Source organism: Apodemus sylvaticus, chromosome 7, assembly GCF_947179515.1.
Source record: "Apodemus sylvaticus chromosome 7, mApoSyl1.1, whole genome shotgun sequence".
In the NCBI taxonomy this organism is placed as follows: domain Eukaryota; kingdom Metazoa; phylum Chordata; class Mammalia; order Rodentia; family Muridae; genus Apodemus; species Apodemus sylvaticus.
The window spans coordinates 48,510,432-48,526,658 of record NC_067478.1 but is presented as its reverse complement, the minus strand read 5'-3'; the positions used below and the strand labels follow the sequence as shown (position 1 = coordinate 48,526,658).

At 38.5% G+C, this 16,227-nt stretch overlaps 1 protein-coding gene across 5 annotated transcripts in view; it reads left to right on the top strand.

The window, feature by feature from the left end:
• The window catches only part of Myo6 (myosin VI), a 135,986-nt gene extending 120,188 nt beyond the window's left edge, over window positions 1-15,798 (top strand). Inside the window, exons 29-35 of one of the 5 annotated variants that reach the window (XM_052187745.1) lie at window positions 485-511; window positions 895-924; window positions 3,562-3,600; window positions 6,065-6,168; window positions 7,469-7,600; window positions 13,315-13,533; window positions 14,071-15,798. In XM_052187745.1, the coding sequence (XP_052043705.1) occupies window positions 485-511; window positions 895-924; window positions 3,562-3,600; window positions 6,065-6,168; window positions 7,469-7,600; window positions 13,315-13,533; window positions 14,071-14,270 (751 nt within the window). In that variant the 3' untranslated portion in view covers window positions 14,271-15,798. Of the gene's footprint in view, window positions 1-484; window positions 512-894; window positions 925-3,561; window positions 3,601-6,064; window positions 6,169-7,468; window positions 7,601-10,343; window positions 10,371-13,314; window positions 13,534-14,070 lie in introns of all 5 variants that reach the window. The other 4 variants (XM_052187741.1, XM_052187742.1, XM_052187743.1 and 1 more) reach the window with 4 other exon arrangements.
• Window positions 15,799-16,227: the final 429 nt, after the last annotated feature.

The window sequence follows — 16,227 nt, the reverse complement described above, 5'->3', positions numbered from 1 at the left end:
TATTTTGCATCAAGTTTTGGAAAAGTCAGTATTTATCATCTAAAAATTTTTAGAATATATAAACAGTTATTTTGATTACTCATTTAAAACGGCAAAACAAATTCGTGAACAGTGTATGCTTTCTGTATAATGAGAGGAGGGCATAGACTTATAATTTTGGTTTTTGGAACAGTGTCCAGCGTATATTAAATTATAACCACTAGATGGGGCTGTTTGCTTGTAAAAGGCAACAGTAATGCTATTCATTTCTGAGGTTAGATTTTATTTAGCTGCAAAGATGGATTTTGTCCATTTGTCATCACAAGTTTTTCCAGCATGTGATTATTTTGAAAAGTGTTGGAGTCTGCACTGTATATGAAAGTATATGGTACTGCAAATGATTTGGCTAGGACTGGATGTATGTGGCTGTAATAATTACATAAATGATGTGTATGATAAATACATGGCTTCTGGTATACTAAACATCTCTGAGTTACTTTTTCAGCTTGAGTTCCTGTCCAGCAACTTCTAAGTAAGACTTTTCTTGCAGACATTTTCAAATATCATCTTAATCCATTACACTTATGATCCTTGATACAACTGGTAACTTCAAATTGCATGAAATTATAGGGACATCACGTTTCTGTTAACACTAAATCTCACAGCATATGGATGTCTGGATTTTCTAATCTTAATATATTTTCTCTTTAATTTTAATTAATTCCCTTAATTTATTATTTTGCAATCCTTCCAATGAATATTTTAAAAACACATTAAAGCCTTAATGATCCTATGTCGATTCCAGATAACTTGTATTTCTAAATCAACAAGTAATTATAACACAAATTCACATAATTGAGATTTTGACAATTCAGAGCTGGTGGTGATATTAACCAAAACATATTCTTTTCACAGAACTAATGGAACAAGACCCCAAATGACACCGTATGTCATTTCTCTTTGTTTCTTTAAAGATTGATTTTATTTTTGAGAAGTACTTCCTGAATTGGAGTAAATTTTACATTGCTTCCCTTTTGCCAATATATATATATTTAATGAAATTACTGTTTTTCTACCTCTTCTTTCTTGCCTTAGGGAAGTGTCTGGTGCTCAGCCGTAGCAGCCATGACTTGCTCTCCTTTTCTGTGTTGTTGTTTCAACTTTAATAACAACTTGTTTTGTGTATTTTAAATTTAAATCTTGATAGCAGGAGTGGGAGAACAGACAAGCCTAAGTAAAGTCCTGGCTTCCAGTGTATGTTATGGTTAATTCTGCCAATATGTGAAATGGGTCTCCACCTGGAGCTTACATCCAATGCTTCTTTCATTATAAGTCTCCCCACAGAGAGAGGATTTTAGTAACCCGGGAAAATAAGAGAACACACTGCACACACGTATGAAATATTTAGAGATATTTATACAGCCTGCAATTGACCTGAATTTATGCAGCATTGAGCTAGTTTTCGACTGTGTTAGACTTCAGCACCAAGAGCTGGTGTTTCATACACAAGGTGGACATCCACAATGAAGCATTAATCGTGGTGCTTGCATAGTTGCTGTAGAAGACACGACCCAGTGAGTGGATGTCTCTGCTTCCATAGAGAACGGCCGTGACCGCCATAGCTAGAGATGCAAACTGATCGGAGAATGTTGTCTCACGAGCTGTAAGACCACAGCAGCATGCACCCTTGACTCAGACAAAACAAAATGTCTGTTCTCGATTGCACGATGTTTGCATCTGCAGAAAGATCATGTATTAAAAAAGAAAACTGTGCAAAATATGATATGAACATGTAAAATGATTTACACGTAAAGATGTATTTGGGTGTTTGCTTCACTTGGTGTATCTGGCAAACATGTTGATCTTATGTGGGTCAGAGGAGAGGTCCTGAGGACACTTCCTGTTCAGGACACTTGTGTCCAACACCTCAACAGGCACGAGGAATGGAAGCTCATTGCATTGCTACTACCTCAGCACCAACCAGAAACTTGGAAGAGTTGCCAAGTGGACACTTTTTGCTGCCCCTCCATTAGAACAGCTGCTTCAGAGTTGCCATTTGAGTTTGTTAAACAAACGCTGTCATTAATGTGTAAGGTAAAATTGCAGGCATTGCAGGCAGCTCAGCAAAACCAGAAGATGAAAGAACCTAGATGCAGGGACGAGTTGGGCTCAGTGAATAATCTGGCGTAGTGCTGGCGAGAGTCAAGGAGGAGAGTCACTTGGTAGACAGAGGCTGTCTCCTGGTGCTGAAGCACTAGGAGACATCTCTGTATAATCAACAGACCAAGTGCTCTACAGCCTTGAAAAGCTATTTGACTTGTTGAGAACTTGCTGTGAGTAAACAGATGGAAGACTCTTTAGGAGAAAAAGGGATGCTAATAACAGACAGGAACTTTGAAGCTGGGTGGCAATTTAAAATTTAAAATTTATTTTAAAATATAAAGTAGTATAATTTAAAAGTTGTACTATTTGAAAGTTATGAAATTCTGGTAAACAGATAGTATTAGGAGAGATGGATAGTATATTGCAGAAAAGACAATTTTATTACATTATATTTGTGTAGTTTATTTTGTGGATTTCAGCTTCAGTGGTGAGCTTCTACAAGGTTAGTTTCTTCTGTATTTGCCTGGACAGCTCCCAGCAATAGTGTTGTCACTGTCTAATACATACAGGGAATTATATATAAATTATATATTTGAATGCAAACCCCTGCCCCTTAGTCAGAGTTCCAGCTTGTTGCAGGCACTCAGGAAACCATATCCACAGCCAATATATCCATCTTTTTTAACTCCCTGATTTGTTTTTAAAAAACTGATTGGAAAGGTTTGTAGTTGCTAACATTGAATGAATAGAATGTATATGAAAATGATTAATTATGAAGAGAAAAAGGAGCAAAGGACAGGGATGAAATGAAATAAAAAGGTGTTGATCTCTTGAACCCAGCGAAAGTGCCATTCCTCTTCACAGAGGTGCAGAAGTGACAGTCCTCAGAGTAATTAAAGAACAGACAGCTTTTCGCTTTTCAGATGTTCTGATACTTTCAAGGTCAGATTACATCAGGCAATTCATGTAACAAGTGCTTGTGCTAATTTTCTTCTTTTATTTTTAAAATATGTGCTTTGCTTTGGAGCTGAGGATCTTTGGAGTGTTATCTGAGCATATCAGCTTGGTGTACCACCCTGAAGCTCCATCTAACAAATGTGCTAAGCATCCTTGGTGCAAAAATCCTTGTACAGCATCTATATCCTGCCAAGTTTCCTGCGTGCATTTAAAGCACGCTATTTATATTATGCACATAAAAAAATACCACCGAAGCATGGCCTTCATGAGATTTTATCTGAGAGTTTTTTCCCAGCAATAGAGATGTGCTCAGATAACTTGAAACTTGAAAGACCTCACCATGTTTTATGGGTAGAGTTGCTGACAAGCGTGTCACTAATGGATACTTCACAAAGTAAAATAATTTTCAATAGGTATAATATTGATAATATTGAGATTAATTATATTTTCATATCTTTTAAGCAATTTATGTGGTATGCCTTATGTATAATTGTATTGTATTATCATTTTTTTTTCTTGTAGGGAACAAATGGCCAAAGAAATGTCAGACATTTTGAGTAGGTTAGTGCAGTGTGTTTGCAGAAATAAGTATTTATTACAAAAATCCTAATTGAAACTTCCTTTTGATGATTTGGACTAGAACCTGTCGTATGAATGGCTCACTGTCTTTCCGTGTAACTTGTCTGTGTGAGAAATGCCAGCCCAACACAGAAAGAAGCAACACTCTTCTAATCCCTGTTTCTCACTGAGGACACGGCTGGCGTTTTGGATGGGGAAGCTCTTCACTGGTGCTGGGCTGTGCACTTCAGTCTCATCCTGAGGGAATGAGTACTGTGAGACTCCCCTGGGGATGGGAGTGCTACCTCTAGTTTGGGGGCCACTGCGCCCAGCTGAGGGGGGAGGACAGTAAGATGGGATGTTAAACATGAACGTGAGTTTAAAATCCATGGGTGCAAGTGAATCTCTCGAGAAAACCTTCTGGTAGGTTTTTTGGTTATGAGCCTAGCCTTTAGTGGCTATGTCTCCAGCCTTAGTCCATCATTTTTAGAAGTAGCTTTGAGTCAAAAATATTTTTGACACTTTTAAAGTTACAACATTACTAAAAGGTGCTGTTAGCGTGTCTTAAAACTCAAGTCATTTCTATTACTATTTTGTTTGTATGACTGTCTTTATGGTAAGGTTAATCAGTAGGTTAACATTTATTATTTTATTTTACTATTTTAATTTTACAGAGATGTGGAGGGGGACATTTACCTACATTGAGTTCATGTACTACTTCTAACTCCAAATATATTTTTTAACAGGCTTAGTAATATGAATGGAAAGATACTGTTGTTACATTCACATTTCATGCAAGAATAATTTGAAATCAGTGTTACCTTTAGAACTTTTCAAAGCATGACACACATACACACACAAGCAGACATACATACCCCCCCAACAGATGTTTTTCATATATTTGACCATCAAACTATATATTATATAAATTGGCTTTCTTTTTCAAAACAGAACAGAAAAGCTCATAATAATTTTTTAGTTACTGCCGTAGAACACAGTAGGGGGGAAGAGTGATTTTTTTCCAGCTACTTTACTGAATGGCAGTTTAGAGATGTAGAAAAGAATGTTTCCATAGGTATTAAAAATAATGTATTGGTAAGGATGATAGACATAGCTGACTCTTTAAACAGATTTTACAGTGCACACTCACTGTACGTGTGTGTGTCTCATAAGGACATTTTCATACAACCATCTATTGAGAATATTTCTGCCACGTCCTGCCCTCTCCTTTCTTTGCCTTTCCCTCCTGTTAATCCTTGGCTCCCTAGACAGTTAAACTCCTACTTTCATTTCATAGATACAGACATGATTTCATGAAACTATATAAAATCTATAAGTCAAAACTAAGAGAAAATGTGGAACTTGTCTTTTGGAGACTGACTTAATTTGATTAATATGATTATTTCCAGTTATATTCATTTTCCTGCTAATGCTGACATAACTTGGTTCTACTGATAGGTGCCTAAGTTTGCCCTGTAGGTTGTAGTTGACCCTTTGAGCTAAGCAGTTAGGAATGGAAAGCTATATGCAAATCCACAGTCATGCAACTTTGTACAAATGCAGATTCTGCAGTAAAACCAATGTTAATCATAAAATGCAGAAAGGATTATTAAGTAACTGCTTATTATTCATAAGTTGGTATACTATGGTCACCATGTCAATGAGTTTTAAGTATGTAGTGTGAAATATACCATTTTTCACCCACAATACACACATAGGCCTTTAAAAGAGGCAAAGATACCTTATTTATTTCATTTTAGGTTTAATATTGAAAATGTAATTTCTATCACCTCAGGAAAAAGGTGATGTGTTTTATTTTCTTAAAATGTTTTTCTTTTGTTGAAAATATAAATTTTTTCCAAATAATCTATCTTGATTATGGTTTTCCCTTTTTCTACTTCTTCCAGTTCCTCCCCACCTCCCCTTCCATCTGCGTCCTGTCTGTTTCTCATTACAAAACAAACAGGTTTCTTAGGAACAGTAATAAAATAAGATATAATGTAATATAATAAGATAAAGCAAAAACAAACTTATGAAATAGGATAAAACAGATAATCAGGAGAAGAACCCAAGAAAAGGCACATGAAGGATGATGTATTTTCAAAGGTGCTTTTTCAATAATGTTAGTCATATAGGGTCTGCTATTCTTTCAAAATGTAAAATGGTGAGAGGCTACACTCTTGTTCTCGGATAGCTTGCCTTCATTGTCCTTAGGTTTTCCAGGTAGAAGATGGTAGAGGTTGGGTAGGGGTTTACTTCCTTGATACTCAAGAGTCAGGATTTTAGACCCTCAGTGTTGATTTTCTACAACATTTGTGTTCCTTTTTTCCATATTTTGAAATCTTTGATGCATCTAACCTCTTTCTTTTTCACATTGGGGTTAAAATAAATCATGAAACTTAATTTTGAGTACCTGTCTCATGACCAGTATATTTCTTGTTTAAATATGTGAAATTTTTTATTACAGAGGTCCTGCTGTACAAGCTACCAAAGCTGCTGCTGGCACCAAGAAACATGATCTCAGTAAATGGAAATATGCAGAACTACGTGATACAATCAATACTTCTTGTGGTAAGTGCGTGGAGAACATGAAGGAGAGGAGGAGACTGTACCAATAGCCATTAAGATAACTACCTAGACTAGGGTGGTATGTGTGTGTGCACAAGTGTGTGTATATATGTGCACATGTATGTAAGTGCATATATATATATATATATACATATAAAATGTATATGTACAAAATACCTAAACAAGTGTATTTGTTATTCTTTATTCCCTTGAAAATGAAGACATGATTTAGTTCCAAAAAGAAAGACATGTATTCCAGTTTCTTTTCTGTTTCTGTGATAAAATACTCTGACCAATTGTAGCTCCTAAGTCAAGGTTACAGTCTATCATAATGGAAGACAAAGAGGCTAATGTGGTTGGTCATATCACATCCATCATCAAGAGGAAAAAATCTATGCACTGTACTTACCTTGCTTTTACAGGCTTACGCACTCCTAGTCCAAACCCATATTGGCTGGGCCCCCTCACCCCAATTAATACAGTCCAGTCAATCTCCCAAAGATATGTCCACAGACAGACTAGCCTGATGTAGACAGTGCCTCCCTCTCTGAGACTCTTTCCAGGTGATTCTAGGTTGCCTCTGGTCAACACTTAGAACTAACCACCACAGCACTATTATTGAATGAAATGTACTGTGCCCATTTCTTACCCAGTCACAGAAAAGGACCAAATACAAATTATAACTTGGGTTGTATTAATGACTGGCTTTTCCAATGCTAATCATAATGGTTAAACTTGAATATCTGAATCTTTTCTTTTGTGAATCCAGAGTAATAAATAGCAAAGTAACCAGATTTTAAATGTTTCCCCCAGCCCCAGCAGAACAGTTGTAGAGGCACAACACCCAGAGTCTCACGCATACTCAGGGTCTTATGTAAAGCACAGTGTTTACCATTCAGGACACTGCCTAGTAATGGAGGCATCCTAGTTGTACCGAGTTCTCGCTATGTTCTTGGCTTGCTGAGTCTGGCATATTATAAACATGGAAATGGGGCACATTTACCCCTTTCTTGTGCTTGAGCATATTGTCTTATTTTAAAAAAACCTTTCTGATTCCATTTCTTCATGTATAAAATACGTATTTAGTTTAGAGATCCTGAGTAACCCACGCTTCAGGGTGGTGACTTGTGAGTGATAAATTGTATGTGAGAAAGACCAGGAAGCGCCCATCTTATCTTGCTTTCTCTTTTGTCCTATAAAATGAAACCCAACAACCTTTTATGTACACCCTGTTTATGCCATTGACTAATTATGTCAGATGAATAATTTAGAATGTGAATTTTTCTTTCTATGTAATCAATAGACATCGAGCTCCTGGCAGCTTGCAGAGAAGAGTTTCACAGGAGACTGAAAGTGTATCATGCCTGGAAATCCAAGAACAAGAAGAGAAATACTGAAACAGAGCAGCGTGCTCCCAAGTCTGTTACTGATTATGGTAAAAACAACTCTGTACTTTTCTCTGTTCTATGTATAGTATGCATAAATGCATGTAGTTACACATAATGTTTTTGAGTAAAGTAGTCAACATAAAGTTCTCTTATAGTGATCTAGTGAACATGATGCAATCATCATTACCTGTCATATATAGCATTTCCTAGGGAATAGATCTTTAAAGTCATATGTGTCAAGATACATTGAATTTTCTTGTTATAACCAAGTCTAAAGGTAAGAATCTTCTTGTCTGTGTTGACAAAATCGTACAATACTAACTACATGGTACACACACACACACACACACACACACACACACACACGGCTGGCCTATGTTGGGTCCAGTGCTTGCCTGGAATATACTTTATTCAGCATCGCAAAAACTCCAAACACAAACAGAAAAGGTAACATGTAAAACTGAAGGTTACTGTGATCGATTTCCTCTGTATGCACATGCTCCTACGTAGGAACATTAGGATTTCTGTATAGCTAAAAAGGATCTTATTTTTATTTTTTAAAATTTTCCTTCTTTTAAAATTTAATCTAGCTCAGTTTTTAGAGTAGTTCTCCCCCAAAAAGCAAATACACTTTTAATATGGAGGTATACATCCTTTCTGGTGCATTCTGGAATGGGATCACGACCTAGAAAAAGAAAGGATTTGGTTCTTGTGTCCTCCATCACCATGTCAATTGTCCTATTTAAAAAATGTCCACTGCAAATTTTACTTTATAGTACTGTGATTTTGCCTAGATGAAGAAACCACGTGCACCAGGAAGTGGGACAGGGCAGTCTCATTGGAGCTGGGCAGACTGTCACATTGGCTCAGATGGCATGCAGAATGAGCTAGATTTTCAGTTCTTTGAAAAGATTTATTTTTAACTTTATATGGGTATTTTGCTTAGATGTATCTCTTCGCTACATGTGTACAGGCCTGAGGAAGGCATTGGATCCCCGGAACTGGAGTTGCAGATGGTTGCTAGCTGCTCTGTGTGGGCTGGGCATTGAACCTGGGGCTGCTGAAAGATCAGACAGTGCTCATGACCACTGAGCAGTCTCTTCAGATCCAGCTTTTTAAAATTTAAAGCAGCAAGTGGAATTTCATTGGATACCTTGGTACTTTTATACCATCATGATTTTTCCTAATTCAGATTAATAACAAGGTGACAGCAGGTGTCATATATTCTCAACATGGGGCCTGTGGTTTACCAGTGCATCGAATTTGAGTTCTTGGATATAGTTTTAAATTCTCACTACTTACTAAGGAAATAAAAGCAATATTTGAGAAAATTCAGTTAATTGGTAGGACTTCAGCATTTCTCAGTTGTTGGGATGAGTTGATTGAGAGCAATAAGGAAGACAGTGATGGCGACTGTATTTAGGCACGTTCTAATATGATGAGATTGGGGTCATCTACAGCTGAGAGATAGTAGGTTTTCAAAGGTAGAAGCCCCAACATTTTTTCTGTGTACTGAAAATGACAGTAAGGTTCATTGTTTAGGTATTACGTTTTTGCCAGAAATCATGCAAGGAAAACAGTGGGCTCTTCCTTTTAGCTGTGATCTCAGCTGTGAATGCTCTGTGCTTACTTTTACCATGACAGGTCTTCATTGAGTTGTAAAATTTACACACCTAAATTAGTACACCACAAGTAGATGGGGCTTACAAATATTTCATGCAGTTTTCATTCAAACTTTACTACTTAAAAAAAAATCTACTTGCTGCTGTTAAGTACAGTATTATGTCAGAGAAATTTTCTAAGAGTTCTATCCAGGAGTTAAAAAAAAATTAGAATTTTTAGGCAAATACAATCAGTTTGTCAACCTTCAGATAATTTGATTATGAGACATTTTTGGGATAAAAATCTGCTCCCTCCTGTGAAGTATTTAATCCTGCTTTTCTCTGTGTATTTTCCTCGTATAAAATTCAGTCTGACACAGAAATGTGCTTGAAAGGAGTGGGGAAGGGCATCTGGAAACTTCCTAGGTCAATGGTGAAAAGTCTGTGCTGTGTCGTCGTTATATTTAGAAGAACTGGGATTCGTTTGAAACCATGAAATGAGGACACCCTGTGATTCACAAAAATAAAACCTGATGTCAATGAGTGTAAGAGCACTGCACTGATGAGCTATGGCAAACTTCTGTGGCGATGGGAGAAGCGTGCCCCTTAGGAGTGAGAACAGTCCCCTTCCTGGCCTGGGTCCCTGGCATGCTCTCAGCTCGCTTATCACACCATCTCCACAAACGATTTGGGCCAATTATAACTTATTCAGCGTGAATACTTATAATTGTTTCAAATTATGATTTTGGAAATAACTTAATTCAAATTCTTAAAAAAATGGCTCAAGTTTAAGATATAAGAAATATGAAGCAATTATAATATATTGACTGTAAAGACAGTACTGTTTATTATCATTTAGTTAAGTTCTCATGTCCCAAAATTATAAATGAAGTATAATTTTTAAATTTTGGTACTCTTCACCTGTGCTCAGATTTTCCTAAAATGTAATTAAACAAAGTAGCTTCCCTCTTCCTTTCTTCCTTCCTTTCTTTCTTCCATGCTTTCTAAAAAATCATTTTTAAAATTAGAGTGCCATTTGCTATAGACAATTCTTTGAGCTCTTTCGTATAGAGTATTTGCATGTTGGTCACCACCTCAATTGATGGGATGGATTTATTAATTAGGAAAGTGTTCATTTAACAGCTTTGGCATTTTTATATTTTCTTCAACATACAATATTTGTTCACAGATTTTGCACCATTTTTGAACAGTTCACGTAAGTCAAGTCAATGGGTGGTAACTCATGTGCTAACCGGAAGAGGGGTTAAAATACTTTCTGCAGTACTAACTTTCTATCAAACACTGTTTTGCTACGTTGTAAGTGGAGTTGTAGAACATTAAAGACGTCTGTCTATATTAAAACATATTTGAACTTGAGACATGATACATTTTCTCAGATCAATTAAAAAAGTGCATGCAGAACAAATATTGACCACACGATGGCGTCATCGGTCAGATTTCACTCATTTAAAACTGGCTGTACTCACTTCTTACTGTAGCAAAATGCTGTCTTCATTTCCCAGCTGACCTAGAAGAAAGACTAACTCTTAGGTGCTGATTGCAAAGGCTTCATTGAGATGGTACCTGTGTTTCTGTTTATGGAGATTTGAGTTCACTGTAGCAGTATGCACACATGTAAAAACGCCCTCTGCTGGCGAGAAGAGGGACTTAGCGTCCTGTGATGCACATTCTTTCCATACCTGGAAACTTCAGGTCACTTTTCCCTGTTACTAAGTTCCTAGAATGAGTAAAGTGGTTTGCCAGCTGGGGTTTTGTTGAAAAGAGCTAAGAACTTCAGTTAATATTGCCAACTTGTTGGGCCTGGTAAGGAGCACTGTTGGGACACATGCTCCTTATAATTTGTATTTGGTTCTGTAGTCTGAGGCATCGGCTCACGATGCAGCTATCCCAGACTGGCTCCAAGTCTCAGTGCTCTGGCCTTGGCCTTTCAAGGGATAGGGTTTGTTTCTGGATCCCTGCCTTTTCAAGGGGACACGATTGGACAAAAGCAGATTGTTAAGAAGATTATTATCAATATTATAATATCTGCTTTTTCAAAAACAGAAGTGAAGTTCTTAGCTCTTTTCAAGAAAATCCCAGTTTTCTTATGACTAGAAAAGGCTATCAAAAAGTTTAGTTTCTTAGTTTTACTCAATGTGTTAACTTCAGGAGGCAGATATTTTACAAAATAAGTTGGAGAATAGAAACTATCACTGCCCTAGTAAATTTCCAATCACTCATTAACCACCCAGAAGGGTTGGTGTTTCTAAAATACTTGTCCATCCATCCATCTGTCTGTCCGTCCATCCATCCATCCATCGATCCATCCATCCATCCATCCATCCTTCCATCCATCCATCCATCCATCCATCCATCCATCCATCCATCCATCCATCATTCCATCCATCCATCCATCCATCCATCCATCCATCCATCCATCCATCCATCATTCCATCCATCCATACATCCATACATCCATCCATCCATCCACCCATCCATCCATTGGCAGTCTCACTCCTGGCTGGCTTGGAATTCACTTTGTAAACCAGCTGTTTTTAAACTTCAGGTGTGATTACTGACCTACCAAGTCCAGTGGCAGGACCAGGCACAAGAGAACAAGCCTATCTCTGTTTCTCTGCTAAAGGCCATGCAGCTTCTAACCTCGCTAACAGACCTGGCCCTTCCTTCTTTCATAGGCATGGGTGGTTTCTCCTTCAGTGCTTGTTGCTTCCTCTGATTTGTGAGTGAGAGTAAATCTAACCTCCCAAAAGCTGTTGATGTTTCTTGAGGATGTAAACTGGAGTAGGAGTATTTTCGTCCTTTCCGTGTTTCTGAAAGTCCCTAAGAGAGCCACCTGCTGTGCGTGGTTTTGTGTGTCGGATCCACTTTCATCAATGCGCTTTGATTTTCATATCGAGGTTCTTGGAACTGCAGTAAATTGTTGTTCTACTTTCAAAGCTAGGAATATGAAGTGCACCAACAGCCTCGCCTGCTCGGGGTGTAAAGTCATTACTCGAGGGATGTGCTTACACATTTGCACATAAAATAAAAGCCCAGTCATTCAGTACTGAATCAGGCAGGGGTTAGGACTAAGCAGAAAAGGAAGAATTATTTCTTCCCATTGGTAAGGAAGCCCATACAGTATATCCTTTACTACCTATTTCAGTGGGTTTTCTGTCAAGAGAAATCTCATTTTGCAGTAAGTAATATTTTTGAGGAAAGGGTCATACCCACTATTACATGTGGGCTTTTGGAGGACAACTTTTTCTAAAGGTATCTGTGCTATTTTGGCCTTTAAAAAAAACCCAGAGTTGGTAAAAGAAAAAATTTTGAATGGATTTCTCTTTTGGTGGAAAATATAATTAAATGAACAAGTCTTTCTAGTTTGAAAATTACTGTTTATGTAGTTTTAAGTAGTCATGTAAGTTATTCTTCAACTTTTACCTGAAATCCTTATAGGAAAATAATACTAGACTACTTGCCTGCTGTGTGAATTAATTTGGGGTTACTGAGAAGTCATTTGTGGGAATCTGGTAAAGGTTTTGTTGCCAGTGGTGGTGGTGGTGATGGTGGTGATGGTGGTGGTGATGGTGGTGGTGGTGGCGGCGGCAGCGGGGGCACCTGTGTGTGTACCATATTTCTGTATATACACAAAGCTTTAGCATGTGTGCTGTGCCTGTGTACAGTACTTGTGCATACAGTAAGTGCACAATGCTTGAGTATGTGTATGTGTACTATGCATGTGTGCAATACTTGAGAGTATATATGTGTATATGTATGACCATGCGTGTGCACAATACTTGAGAGTGTGTGTACTGTTCATGCGCCCATGCTTGTCTATGTGTGATTATATGCTATGTGTACATGAGCACAATAATTGTGTGTGTGTGCACTGTGCATGTGCACAGCGCTTGAATGTGTATATGCATGCACATGCACAGAGCCGAGAAACATCTTTTGTTAAAGACAGTTCTAAGAAACCCCACTCCGAATTGAATTCATTAACAGGCAACTAATACTAACGTTTCAAAGTTACTTCCTACTAGTGTAGGAGCCTCTGTTCCCCCTCCTCTCATTAAATCCTTGGTGTCTTTTAGGAATGATGTGTGTTTTCTTTTCCTGTGGGTAGCTGGTGTAACGTTGCCTGTTCTGTATAACAGCTCAACAGAACCCTGCCGCTCAGCTCTCTGCCAGGCAGCAGGAGATTGAGATGAACCGACAGCAGCGCTTCTTCCGCATTCCCTTCATCCGCCCTGCCGACCAGTACAAAGACCCTCAGAACAAGAAGAAGGGCTGGTGGTATGCCCATTTTGACGGACCGTGGATTGCTCGGCAGATGGAGCTGCACCCTGACAAGCCACCCATCCTTCTTGTAGCTGGTGTGTATAATTCCCGGGGTGGGAGGGAGGAGGAGAGCCAAACAGAAAAGGATTGTAGATCCTTGGATGAAGCAGTCTAATACAGAATGTAGTAAGTCAGTCCTTGCATTTCAGAATTGAATGACTGAGATTTGCCCTTCAGTCTCAGCTCCAGTTAAAGGAAGATTAACTGATTTACAAAGCAAAATTGTTTTTATGCCTGTTTAGATTTTTAGTTTTAGAGAACAAAAAAAAGATCTGTCATAAAAACTTGTCTTTGGTGCTAAGCTCTAAGTTCTGTCCTAGTTTTGAGGGCACACGGAGTTTGTATTAACCCTGATGATTTCTTTGATTAGTGGGGGGGGGGGGGGCTTAGACATTTTAAGAGTCCTTAATGGGGGCAAGCTTAAGTGATTTCTAGAGAACTTAAGCAGATTTCCATCTTGCAGAAATAGTTATAAGTTCTCAAATCCATGAGAATTGTTGGGCAGTCAGGAATAACACTCATAAAAATGCTGCGCAAAGATACAGTAATTTTGTGGTGTCTCCCGTCTGCAGGCAAGGACGACATGGAGATGTGTGAGCTGAATCTCGAGGAGACGGGTCTGACTCGCAAGCGTGGCGCTGAGATCTTGCCCAGACAGTTTGAAGAGATCTGGGAGCGTTGTGGAGGCATCCAGTACCTTCAGAGCGCCATCGAGAGCAGGCAGGCCCGGCCCACCTACGCCACAGCCATGCTGCAGAACCTACTCAAGTAGACCGCAGGGTTCCAGCCTCACCCTGACCCTCACAGGCAGGAGGTGACCAGAAGGTTCACCACTTACTTGCTTCTGGTAGAAATGCCTTATGCAAAGTGAACAGATTTTTATTAATCATGGATTGTGTTAATTTGTTCAAGGTTAATTAAGGTTGAGGTAGTGGATTCAGGACCTAAAGAGAGAAAAGCCCTGATTCCAGCAGTGTCCCCCCCCCCATTGTAATGCTTTCTGTACCCAGACAGAAGCTGATACTTCTTGCTCTGCACACTGACCACCTTATTGCTTAGTTTTGTCAAGGACAAGACTTTTTTTGTTTTTAATTCAAAACATTTGACTTTTTAAAGGAAAAGGATGTCACAGTGCCTTTATAACTGAGATAATGAAATCTTAGCTTAATTTTGTGCAAGAATTAAGGTACTTGAATTGATTAAGGCACAGATGTGTTTGGTCTAAAAAGCTGTATTTTGTCTGCTTTTTTTCACAAATCCATGGAGTTTGATTTCCCCTTCTTGCAGTGTGTTTAGTGCCCATGATCCCAAAATTCTAGAATTCTAGAAAGAGCCTTACTGTATGGACTGTCTTACTGCAGAGGAGGTGCTGGGCGTATGCGGCACAGACCTGGCGTGCTTCTCTACCGCGCTCTGTGTTACTCTTGGAAGCTCCTCTTCCTAATCCATAGTCGAGTAAAGGAAATTTGGTTTCTTTGAATGACTGGAGGTTTTGATATAGCTTTGTTTCAGTTTGGAAGGGAGGCAGGGCGGGGGCAGTGTTCTGTGACTCTTCTGGACTGAATTCCAATATTTTTCTACTTCCTCTCAACTGCGGTCTCTGTTTGAACCTTGTCCAAGTTGTTTCATGTCGCGTAAGCTGCTGTACTGCTTCAGACGGCTCTCCTGCTCTTTCCCTCTTCCGGGCGTCCATTTTGACCTTTGAGACATGGGAGGGCTTCTCTGTTAACTTTGTAATCCCGAAGTCCTTGTGCTTAAACAGAGTTCATTTCATGCTGCAGGAAGCCTTTAAAACCCTCCCTTTGTGTGCTGTTCAGTCCTCATCAGATGTCAGCAGCTGGGGCTAATATTTACGACTTTAATATATTAGGAATTTAGAGACAAAAAATACATCAAGGAGTTATGTTGACACCCAAAGGAGTCTTTGTATTTTAGAATAAAAGTAGAAAGTAAAACTATTCTTCACACTCCCTTTGTTTTTAAATACCCTGACCTTTGAAATTTCAGGATTTTTTCCCCCTTAGATTCATGTTCAGAAGCCTCGGGTACTATTGGTGGAATCGCTCCTTTCGAAGTGTCGTAGTACTGAAGTACTTATTTATTATTATGACATCGTGGAAATGATTGTTTTGTGTTAAGGAAATTAAGTGGCCCTGTCTCTACTAATAATTGAAAATGTGAATGAGGTTTTCTTCTGGAGGCTGTCTTACTGCTTAGACTTACCCTCTGTTGGTCCTGTGATTGATGGCAGAGGTGGAGTTACTGAAATAAACAACTTGTTCTTCCTCTTTCATCACTCACTTTTTGATTGGTGTCTTTATTTGTGCAGGGTACTGAGTAAGGTTTATTTCAGAGTCCAAATGAATATAGTCCTTGGGGAAAAAAATCTAGTGGCCTAATGGATTCTTAGTCACATGTGAGTTTAGCACTGTTTTCTGGAGCACTTTCATGTGTCTTTTGCATCTGTGAATAAGCGCTAGATGAAAAATTAATCAAAAAGTAGAAATTATGATAATGACATTTTAATATTGTAAAGAATTTGTAGGAAATACGGGACAGCAAAGCACTGTTGAAAGTGTGGGTTTTGGCTGATAACTCTGTCATCTCTGACCATTTCCTTCCTAATTATGTCACCACGCTGGCCTACAATGTATCTGTTTCAGATAGTCTCCTGAGTTAATTTTGCCAAGCAGGAGATCTGTCCTAATTCAGGCAGGCTTTGAGCCTTC